Source organism: Arachis hypogaea, chromosome 15, assembly GCF_003086295.3.
Source record: "Arachis hypogaea cultivar Tifrunner chromosome 15, arahy.Tifrunner.gnm2.J5K5, whole genome shotgun sequence".
Lineage (NCBI taxonomy): Eukaryota > Viridiplantae > Streptophyta > Magnoliopsida > Fabales > Fabaceae > Arachis > Arachis hypogaea.
The window spans coordinates 145,962,156-145,974,528 of NC_092050.1; the positions used below are offsets into that span (position 1 = coordinate 145,962,156).

The window sequence follows — 12,373 nt, forward strand, 5'->3', positions numbered from 1 at the left end:
CATCTTTAATACTAATAATGTTAAATAAAAATATTTGAGAGAGAGAGGACAAGCATATATATCATAACATTCTTCTATTTAGATACACAAAACAATTGAATCAACATCATCATAATCAACCATTGTTTAAGATATGATAACATATAGAAACTTTAACAACAAATAATACCTCTTCATGCGCATCATTGTTCGCATTGCCTAAAGTGCTTCCTAATTGAGCAGCTAACATGTCAAGGTCCACTCCTGAGCTTTTTTGTTGCAGCATCATCTTAACAAGCAATTTTAGTTCATCTACTTCTTTTTGCATCACATCAACCTTATTCTCTAATGTTGTTTTCTCAGTTGCATGTTGCTGCTTAAAGGTGGCAGTTTCTTCATTTTTCTTCAACAAAGTTGGTGTGGTAACTCTTCCGTGACATCGCACTCTCCCTGCCTTCTCTTTCCCAAATATGGATTGGAAAGCTCTAATTGCTGATTCTTTAGACTTTTTATTCTCAGCTTGCAAATGTGCCTATATTAATGTGAAGAAAAATAGTAGTAATAAAATAAGAGTAAATACACAATTGGACTAAAAGCATATATCATTTGACAACATCGAAACAAATAATAGAGATTAAAAATAATGTCAAGATTCTTTAACTCAACACAAGCATAAAAGTAACCACAAGTGATGGACAAATTGCCAAGACACAAGAAATCTATAACCTATTTTAACCAAATTAACTCCTAATACTTACAATAACATCTAGAGTGTCTTCATCCAATGATTTTTCCTTTGTGCTTTGGCGAGTCTCAACAAACATTTCTGCTTGAGTAGGTGGTTCATTATTTTCCTTAGAAGCAGCCTGTAAGTCCAATTCAAATAGCATTTATATAGAGTTAAAAGGCACACCACACATACACATAAAAATTCACAAAGAATTAAAAATTGTACCAATCTTGCACGTATTCTTGCAAAATTTATTGGTCCCTTTCGATGCCTAAATTTCTGTTGTGCCCTATTTTTCTTATTCTGCGCAGACATTTTCTACATAACAAGAGACAAGTATTATCAACAAATCATCATACTTCACTCATATGTGTATATAATATAATTGCATAAACAATTACACTAAGTTTCACATGTCTTACCTTAACTTTTTCAGTTCTTCAATAAGCAATTAACTTGTAAAAATGACTCTCAGATATGCTCTTAAGACGATTTTTCAGCATCTTATTAACACATTTGTATGGCAAAAAATGAGTTTGCTTTATTGTGGTCTTATACCTTCTCCAGTTGTCATTGATACGAGCAAGGACCATCCTCTTTCCTTCAGTTGGAATAATGAATTTAGCCTATAAAACACAAATATTATTTGCTAGTAAGAATAAAATACATGTGTACATTTCCAGATACTTTCTAAAAGAAATAAGACTAAAGTTCTCACTTGAACATATTCCCAAATGGCTTCTTTATCTTTAATCCCCTTCTAATTTGTGTAAATTAATGGACAAAAATCTGAATTCCTTGTCACTGTGCCCAAAAATTTGCTCAAGTTGTTTACAGCTTCATCAGTAGGACCAATTGCCTCTCCTTCAATATCTAGAGAAATTTCTTCTCTATCTTCCAACTGTCTTGCATGAATCTTCAAGCATTGTGTAGGTCCTCATGTTTTCTTCACTGTTGTCTCTATACAAAGATACTAATTATATACCATCCCTCTTATTGATTTATAAGATATTTCTTCACTGGTATCTAGAGAAAAAGGTTGCCCTTTCCTCTTTCCACCAATTGGTTCAGCTTCACTGCAATTATCATAATTTTGTGTCCTCCTACTCAGCCTTGTATCCACATCAGGACTTAAATACCTTGAGCAAAATGTCAAGCATTCCTCGACTAAATATCCTTCAGCAATTGAACCTTCGGGGCGGCTCTTATTGCGAACGTAGGACTTTAACCTACACAGATATCTCTCGATGGAGTACATCCACCTAAATTGAACTGGGCCACCCAACCTCAACTCGTTTACCAGATGAATTGGCAAATGTACCATTATATCAAAGAAACTAGGAGAAAATATTCTTTCTAATTGGCACAAAATTTCTCTAATATCTACTTCCAAATGATCTATTGTATCATTTTCAACAACTTTTTGGCACAAGGAACGAAAGAATGAACCTAGATAAATTAAAGGGCCAGCTACTTGATTCTGCATTGTGCATTTTATAGCTACTTGCAACAAATAATGCAACATAAAATGAGCATCATGACTTTTGTAGCCTGATATTTTTTTCTCAGCAATATGAACACACCGAGAAATATTTGAGGCACTACCAGATGACAATTTTACTGACTTCAAAATATCACAAAAAATGGTTTTTTCTTGATTAGTAAGGTTAAAACAAGCCTTAGTAATTTTTGCTTTCTTGCCACCATCTATCTCCTTTGGTTGAAGTTTTTTTCTTATGCCCATATCTTTGAGATCGTAACGAGCATTTGCATGATCTTTGGACTTTCCTGGAATGTCTAATAAAGTTCCAATTATGTTATCACATACGTTTTTCTCGATGTGCATAACATCAAGACAATGGCGCAATGTATTTTGCTTCCAATATGGCAATTCAAAGAAAATGGACCTTTTCTTCCATGGACCATCAATTTTATTTTTTTGCTTCTTTCCAAATACATTATCAAAATCTTTCAAATCTTCAAAAATTTGTTCCCCATCTAATAAAGCTGGTGAAGACCTCAATTCAACATCGCCATTGAAAGATCTTTTGTCCATCCTATATGGATGATCCATAGCCAAAAATTTACGGTGATCCATGTAGCACATCTTCCGGCTATGTTTTAAATAACAAGAGGAGGTATCATAATTACAACAAGGACATGCTAACTTTCCCTTTGTGCTCCAACCAGATAACATAGCATAAGCTGGAAAGTCACTTATGGTCCATAAAAGTGCTGCATGTAGTTGAAAAGTTTTATTCTTTGAAGCATCATATGTTTCCACTCCAACTTCCCATAAAACCTTCAACTCTTCAATTAATGGCTGAAGATACACATCAATGATTTTTTCAGGCGAACATGGTCTAGGGATGAGCAAGGACATCATGACATACTCTGGTTTCATGCAACACCATGGAGGAAGATTGTATGCGACCAAAACTACCAGGCATGTACTATGGGAGATGCTCATGGTTCTAAATGGATTAAATCCATCGCTAGCTAGCCCTAATCTTATGTTACGAGATTCTTTAGCAAAATCGGGATGTAGCCTGTCAAAGTCTTTCCATGATTGGCCATCAGCTGGGTGTCTTAACTTTCCATCCTTTAAACGATGTTCATTGTGCCACCTTAATAATTCAGCTGTTTTTGAACACAGGAACAGCTTCTTAAGCCTTGGAATCAAGGGAAAATGCCTCAAAACCTTCGCAGGCACAGATTTTTTCTTCAACTTATCAACTTCTATATCTACCTCAATATTTTCTATGTACCTGGAAGCTCCACAAATTGGACAAAATTCATCGTCTTCATATGTATCCCGGAACAGAACACAATCGTTGGGACAAGCATGAATTTTATTATAACCAAGTCCTAAATCTTTTACCATGGCCTTGATTTTATTGAAAGAATCAGGAATATTCAAATGAGGAATCGCTTCTTTCAGTAATTCAAGTAGAGCAGTAAAGGATGCGTTGCTCCAACCATTAAGAGTCTTCAACAAATACAATCGGATAACGAATGATAATGTCGAAAATTTTTTACAGTCAGGATATAACTCTTGTTTTCCTTCTTCAAGCAAGTTATAAAACTTTTTTGCATCTTCGCTTGGCCCATCACCATCTTTATCTCCTTCAAGCACATGCCGAAACGTCTCGTTTAGCAGCCCATGAATGTCGTCGACAAATCCTTCATGGACTTCACTCTCATCGGATTCACTATCCATGTCTTATCTTTTCGCCGTGATGAACCCACACAGTGTAACCTTTTTGAAATCTCTTCCTTATTAAATGATCATAAACTTCATCCCTTTGCCCTCAACTAAAGTTATTACATATAGAACAATGACAAAGAATTTCTTGTCCTTGTGGTCTACCTTTAGAAAAGGCAAAATCCAAAAATGAATTAACACCATGTTGGTAACCCTCAGTATGTCTTGGTAAACTAGTCCATCCTTTGTCCATCAATTACATGTTCAAAAAAATTTAAAAAGATAATATATTAAATGATTTACCTGTAGTGTAGCTCAATGTCTAAGGTAGTCGCAGCTACAGAGAGACCCGCTATTTGATTCTCTTTTTCTGGTTTTAAAGAGACAAACTAAAACAGCAACAAAGAATAAAAATATAAGTAATTCATAACCAGATGTTTTAACAAAAAAATTCACTTTTAAAACCAATTTTTAGAAATCTTAATTTCAAAAGTGATATATAACTAAAAAATCAAACAATACAATTATCAAAATCCAGTCTTTTAAGAAAACAAGACTTTTTAGCACCCACCCAAACAATACAGATCACAGTATGTATTAAAAATTGTAACTACCCAACATTATATAAATTTGCTTGTATTACTACCTGAACAGGGTCAAAACCACACACTGGTTGGCAATAGAGTTGCCTCAGTTATCCCAAAAAAAATTTATGTACTAAAAAAATGGATAAGCAGTTAAGCACAGTAGAAAGAAGGAAACTATTACTAAATCCCCCTTTTGAGCATTAAAAAAAAACAGAAAGAAAAATTCCTTTAGTCCTTTACTACATGTTATCATGTATATTGCCACATCCTTTTAAGTCCCTATTTTCTTTTTCTAGGTAGAATAATGCTATTGAAACCACACATTTAACACCAAACATAGGTTCTCAACTTTTTTTGTTTCAGTTTCTAACTCACATAGTTAAAGTTCTTAATTATTTAACCACATAAGTGTAATCTGATTACTTATTATGATTCTTTAACTAAGAAGTTGGAAGTTTGAATCCCATCTTAGACATAGAAAATATTCCATGACCAATGTTTGCTTAACACATAATGAGAGAATTAATCGATGTGTTAAATGATCATGCTACATACATATAAAAAATCACTCACTAAAAAAAGTATTTACTGTTTGTAAATAATGACTAAGCTGATATAAATAAATTTTATTACTCAACTATAACAAATTTAATTATTCTATTATGATAAATTTAATAGTTTTTCTTACTCATTCTTTTGTTGAAAAAATGCATAAATATATACAAATACATAATGATTAATTTTTAATATATACAGAATATTTTCTATTTTCTAAAATAAAGAAAAAGTTGAAACAAATGAGAATACTACAAAATTAGGTGTTTAAACATGAATATCTATTACAGAGTACAACTAGATTTTTCCTTCTAGATATTATATGCTTAAAGCACTCAACAACCCAATCAAAGATATTAGTTTCAAATTAGAGAGCAAAAGACAGTTGTTGTTACTGCTACAAATCATGACTTGAGAAACTTGGCTTCGGTTTGGAACAAACTTTGTAGGAAATTATAATGTAAGGAAATCAATCAAGTTTAGCAACACAGAAATTCAGAACACAATGCACTAACAAAACGTGTTCATCTTCAAATAGACAGCATCATCATATGTTTCTTCTACTACACTCTATCCCCAAGAAAAAATCTAAAACAATTAGTACAATGATGAGTTTTGCTAACTAGAACTCAAATTAATGAACAATGTACAAACATTTTTTGAACAATACAAATTTGAACAATGCACAAACGGCCAAATACAAATTTCCCTTTCTATCTTATTAGCCAAATAAAGCCTCAAAATAGTTTTTGAACAATGCACAAACATCACCACTTTCCTTTCTTCTTCTTAAATCCAACAAAAATACCCAACAGCCAAAGCCCTAACTAAGCAACAGAAAATCAGAGAAGAACACTTACCACAGATGACAACCCAAAAACAGCCGATGTAGTGAAGCAGCAGCAGCAAAGCAGAAGCAGCGAAGCACAACCCAGTGAAGCAGAAGCAGCGAAGCACAACAGGGGAGAAGCAGCGAAGCAGAAGCAGAACAGGGGAGACGCAAGGACGCCATGGAGAACGGAGAAGCACTGAAGCCACGGAGAGGGGAGAAGCAGCGACGCCGTGGAGAGGAGAGACTCAGTGACGCCGGGAAGGAGGAGGAAGCGACGATTTCGGGAAGGACGCAGCGACGATAATGGTGCGACGATGGTGAGTTGCGATTTAGGGCTTCCTGGTGACTTGCGATGATGGTGCGATTTCGGGCTTCCTGGTGAGCTGCGGTTCGACGACGTCGCGTGGGTTAGGGTTGACGCTACGGTGGAAGGAGGAAGAGCTTCTTCGCGGTTTCGAAGAGAAGAAGAAGAGTCTGATTAAGGGCTCTCTTATTTGGTGTGCTTATTTGTGAGAAACAATTAAGGGCTTTCTTATTTTAATTTTATTTTTTTATATTAATATTTGTTATATATTTATGATAAAAATAAATAATATTTATTATAAATTTATTTTAACTTTATGTTTTCAAAATATAATATTTTTTTTATAATTTATAATAATAATATATAATATTTATTATAAATTTATTTTAATTTTATTTTTTTAAAATAATATTTGTTATTTATTTATAACAATAGTTTTTGAATATTTTATAATTTCAGTATTTATAGAAAAAATAGTTTAAATTTATATAATTATCTGAAATTATTTTATTGGTATTGTTTAATTTGTATAATTATTTAAATAATATTAGATAATGGTTGTTTCATAAACAATTGTTGTAATGGTTATAAAACTGTTCTTTAAAATAGTCAAAGAGAACGGTTTTATTTTGTTACTATAGCGTAATGAAAAAATTAACTTCAACAGCAACACTGTAAAAACCGTTGTCTAAGACCATCTAATAGAACGGTTTTAAAGTGTAGCATTTCGGCAACGGTTTTAATGCGTTTCTTTTGTACAATTCTTTAAACAACAACAAAAAACCGTTGCTTAAAAATAAATCATAGTAACGGTTATAAAACCGTTCATTAAAATAGTCAAAGAGAACGTTTTTAATTTGTTGCTATAAAATAATGAAAAACTGAATTCAACAGTAACACTACAAAAAATCGTTGTCTAAAACTATCTAAGAGAACGATTTTAAGGCGTTGCAAAATTTGGCGTTGCTAAAGGTCATATTTGTTGTAGTGTGTGTATAAAATTATATATTATCACTAAAAATTAAAATTATAAAATTATATATTATAGCTTACAATTTTTTTTTGTCTCCCACTAACTTAATAAGTTAAGTACTAATTCATCATAGATCAAAACTTCAATTTAAGAATGTGTTGCTAGCTAATAAATGGTTACATGTACAAAGCAAAATTTAAACTCTAACACTTACTTAAATAGATGAAATGATTTACCACTCGATCAATCCAAATTAATTAAACTAATTTACAAACTAATGAACTAAAGTTATCCAAACTCAAGTATGACTCATTTAAAGACAAATGACCGAGATAAACCAAATACATGAAAAAATTACGTATATCACTCAAACCAAATAATGGTACGTGGATCTCCCAAAGAGTGTTAGTATGTAAATCGAATCAGCATAATTCGAATTACAATTTCTAGCAGTAATTCGAATCAGGTTGCATAGATTCACTAGAAAAAGTTGAGATACACATAAATCGAATTACATCATCTCGATTTAAGCATGCTTTAAGTAAATCGATACATGCTCCATAGATTTAGTAAGCAACACAGCCGGTTTCACCTATCCATAGTAATTCGAAGGAGAGCAGTTTGAATTACCCCATGGTTTTGTCTCCATAGTAATTCAAATTGGGTGGTTTCGATTTACTCAATAGTAAATCTACCCCCTTAATTCGATATATATAAGAACAAGTGCTCAATGTAAATCTACTTGCCCTTTTTTGATTTACATGCACGGTAACTATATATATAATTCGAATTCACTTCATTTGAATTACATTTCACCAGCCCATATCCTACCAAATCCAGAGAAAGCGATGCAGCCTATCAAAATGGAAGACTACCCGAATCGAATCTACCGCTTGGATGGAGTCGTACATATCGCTGGTAGCGTGCATGACGAGGTTAGTAAAAAAAATTTAAATTTTATTTTATTTTCTGTAAGAAATAAACTATGTGTTAATTTTGTTTAAATCGGATAGATCTTGTTTATTAACATGATTAGAATGTGTAAACTTCAAGTAGTAGTTAAAGGTTTGATTTAGGGGTAGCAATATGTTAGAAGCTACTTACTGATATTAAACTGTTTAGAACTTGAATATTATAATTGATAGAATCTGTAAAATCTCGAACAGGGGTTAGAGTATTGATACAAGGATGGTAGTGTGCTAGAGTATACAAATAAAAAATGCATGTTGGATAAGAAATTCTGAAAGTTTAATAGATATCTGGTTAAAGTAAATCTACAATAAAAATTATTCGTTTTAGATAATAATTTTTTTGTAAAGTTTTATGATTGTAAGAGTATTTTTTCAATGTCATGCGTCCCCACCGCTGCATCTCGAGTATGAGAAGGCAGCATGGTATGTCGTTAGAAGATAAGATCATGTTGTACATCCAGATGGCTAGCCTGGCCCATCTCGCGAGCCTTAATGACTACTGGTTTTAAGTTGGATGAGCCATTAGTTAGTGCATTTGTGGAGAGATAGTGTCCGGAGACTCATACCTTTCATCTGCCGTTCGATGAGTGCACTGTTATGTTATAGGATGTAGTCTACCATCTAGGACTCCCGATCGATGGTCAATACATTAGTGGATGTTTGATGAACTTCGAGCGGTACATCGAAGGAGGCCGTCCGGCGTGGTCTTGGTTTGAGGAGTTTTTGGGTGTGATGCCGCCACCGGACTACATCGACAAGTTCACTGTGAAGTGCACTTTGATGCAGTAGATGTTCAGTGACCTTCCCGAGGGGGCAGACGAGGAGACAGTCCGGAGGTATGCTAGAGCGTACATTATGATGCTACTATCGACGGAGCTCTTCGGCGGCAAGTCTGGTACTCGTATGCATATCAGATGGCTGCCCTACGTGGCGAGGTTAGAGGATATAGATAGTTATAGCTGGGGATCTGCCGCTCGGTCGTGGTTATACAGGTGCCTATGCCGTGTAGCCAACAAGAATGTGGTTAAGTTGGCAGGTCCTCTACAGCTCCTCCAGTCATGGATCTTCCGAAGATTCCCGGGTTTTAGGCCCGACAGATTTGATGCCTTTCATTGGCTATTGGCCTCAAGGTACGCAATTGATTACTAGTTATTTTCTGTGTTGACATTTTATATTTATATTTTTTGTCAGTTGTTAAAAACGTTTATTGAGTGGCAGGTGGTCAGATTATCAGCCGACGTCGAGCGAGAAGGGACCTCAAGTCGTGCACTGCAGGATGCGGATAGATTTACTTCGTCCGTGAAATGTGAGTACTAAACATTTTAGTGTTTTGTTCTTGACTTATTTTGTGAGGTTACTAGAGATTAAGTGTTAAGTTGGACCGAGTTGCCTTTTCAGTTCGTTTGTAAACAGCTCGCCAGACTTGCCATGGTACTTGCGGTAATCGGATTCCAACACTTTATACTCAATCCTACGTCAGAAGCTGTAAGTCTTCACGCTCAACACAGCCTCCTCTTTATCTTGAAATTGCTGACCAACTAGGAACTCAGCTAGTCCTCCTGTATCCTGTGTGTCTCTGGCCCCAAATCTGACAGGCACGACAGGTTCCTCCTGCTGTGTCATGGCATCCAAGTCCAAAGCTGAAAAGTGCGGAGGTATTACGGAGTTCCTGAACTAGCTACTCCACCACTCCCAACTGGAGTATTCTTCGCATCCTCATCGTCGCTATGAATCACTAAACATGGTCACTTCTATAGCTCCGACATCCCGAGCTAATGCTAATCCTGCAAGCAAAGCCTCATACTCAACCTGATTGTTCGAGATAGGGAAATCAAATTTGATAGAGGCTTGAATCACCATGTCGTCACCCTTGGTTAGGATGAGACCAGCCCCCCCATACCTGACATTGGAGGCTCCATCCACATGAAGCTCCCATATCAGTATGCCAGAGGTTGGGTGTGTCATTTCGGCCAAAAAATCTACCATCACTTCAACCTTAATGGCAGAGCATGGTTCATAGCGTATATCAAACTGAGATAGTTCTATGGACCAACTCATTATTCGACTTTCCAAGTCAGGTTTTTGTAAAACTTTCTTGATCGATTGGTCGGTACGCATTATTACCAAATAACTTTGAAAGTATTGGTGCAACCGACGAGCCGATGTGAGTAGAGCAAATGCAAGTTTTTCCATCTTTGAATATTGTTCGGGCCCTTGAAGAACCTTACTAACAAAATACACAGGATGTTGATGCTTATCCCTATCCTTTAAAACCATAGCCAAAGCCAGAGTTTCTTCACTCACGGATAGGTACAGCAATAAGGGTTGCCCATGTTTTGGCTTTGCTAAGACGAGAGGAGATGAGAGCAAGTTCTTAAAATGTTGAAAAGCTGCTTCACACTCCTCCGTCCATGCAAAGTCTACATCCTTCCTCATCAATTTAAAAGATGGTTTGTCTTTTACTGCAGAAGTCCCTAGGAACCTTGATAACGTGACCAACCGACGTATGAGCCTTTGAACCTCTTTAAGATTCTGAGAACTCGACATGTCTTAAACTGTCTGGCATTTCTCGAGGTTGGCATCTATGTTCGTTTAAGTAACCATAAACCCTAAAAATATACCTCCCAAAACTCCAAATTTACACTTTGTCGGTTTCAACCACATCCGGTGAAGTTGGAGGCTGTAAAAACTTCCTGCAAGTCGGTGATCAAATCAAAATCTTCTTTTGTCTTTATCAACATATAGTCAATGTAAACTTCCATATTCTTTTTGATTTATCGCTTGAAAACTTTTTCCATTAACCTTTGATAAGTTGTCCCTGCATTTTTCAGACCAAAAGGCATTATAGTGTAGTGGTAAATCCCCTCAGTGGTGATAAAAGTTGTTTTATCTTTATCAGCTTTATGCATCGGAATCTGGTTATAACCACTATAGGCATCTAAAAACTTAATATTTGGTATCCTGAGGATGAATCAATCATGTTGTCGATGTTAGGTAAAGGAAAACAGTCTTTTGGGCAGGCTTTGTTTAATTCTGTATAATCTATGCACATTTGCCATTTTTCATTAGACTTTTTCACCATGACCACGTTAGACAACCATGTTGAATAAGTTAATTCATGAATAACATTAAGAACTCATGTAGAATCACAAGAACTCATGTAGAAAAAGGGTCATTATCCCGTTCCACCCAATTTCATAACATTAAGAACGAAAACAACATCTTAGAATTGAATCAAACATATATTAAAATAGAAGAATAATAATCTTAATCCATAGAAATAAACAAAGCTCCTAACCTTAACCAAGAGGTTTAGTTGCTCATGACTTACAGAAAAAATAGGGTTCTGAAAAGTTGCGGAAAGAAGAAGATCCTAAACCGAATTGATTTTTTCCTTTAAATACTAACCTAATAACAAATGCTAACTCTAAAAGATATTATTTATAAATCAATATTACAAAAAGAAAATAAAATAAAACTAAGAAGTGCTAAATCCAATTGGAGGCCCAATAGGGTGTAATTCGGACTGCTTGCTGGCGTTCAGCGCCAGGAATGGGCGTTGAGCGCCCATAGGGGGAAGCGCGCTTCTGGTCTCTGCCCCCTGCTGGTGCCAAACGCCAGGTTAGCGTTCAGTTCCTAGGGAGGGTGCTGCCAGCATTTTTCTCTGACAGGCACGACAAGTTTCTCCTGCTGTGTCATGGCATCCAAGTCCAAAGCTGAAAAATGCGGGGGTATTGCGGAGTTCCTGAACTAGCTACTCCACCACCCTCAACTGGAGTATTCCTCGCATCCTCATCGTCGCTATCATCGGCAAATGTGGTGGGCTCCACATCATCATCATCCTCATCCCGAAATATATCTTTCACATCATTTGGTGCTCCACCTTGTTGGCATTCTGGTAACACATCATCAATGCCGGCCATTGTAATCGCAACATCAACTACGAGCCCAGTGTCAACGCTTTCTCTATCACGAGTGAGGTTTAGATCACCAGCGAAGGACGGGGAGGCCACCAAAACTGCCTCAGGCTCAATCATGGGTCGATGAAGAGGCACCAACAGGCCTCGAACTAGAGCAGGCTATGTGGCTGAAGGCAAAGGAATCCGGTTAGAACCTCCTGAACTAGAGACCACATCCACAAATTTGGCCAACAGCTTAGGAGTCCTCACCTCCCGGAATTGCCGACGATAATGGAATAGAACTTTCAGATCTTCGTCGCTGCCTATGACGAATGAAT

The 12,373-nt window shown here is 35.9% G+C and overlaps 1 protein-coding gene across 1 annotated transcript; it reads right to left on the minus strand.

The window, feature by feature from the left end:
- Positions 1-1,149: 1,149 nt before the first annotated feature.
- On the minus strand, positions 1,150-3,929 carry LOC140179391 (uncharacterized). Its single transcript, XM_072218264.1, has 3 exons — positions 1,695-3,929; positions 1,545-1,610; positions 1,150-1,335 (listed from the first exon to the last, which is right to left on the minus strand). Exons 1-3 carry the CDS (start codon positions 3,927-3,929, stop codon positions 1,150-1,152), a joined length of 2,487 nt encoding a protein of 828 aa, XP_072074365.1.
- Positions 3,930-12,373: the final 8,444 nt, after the last annotated feature.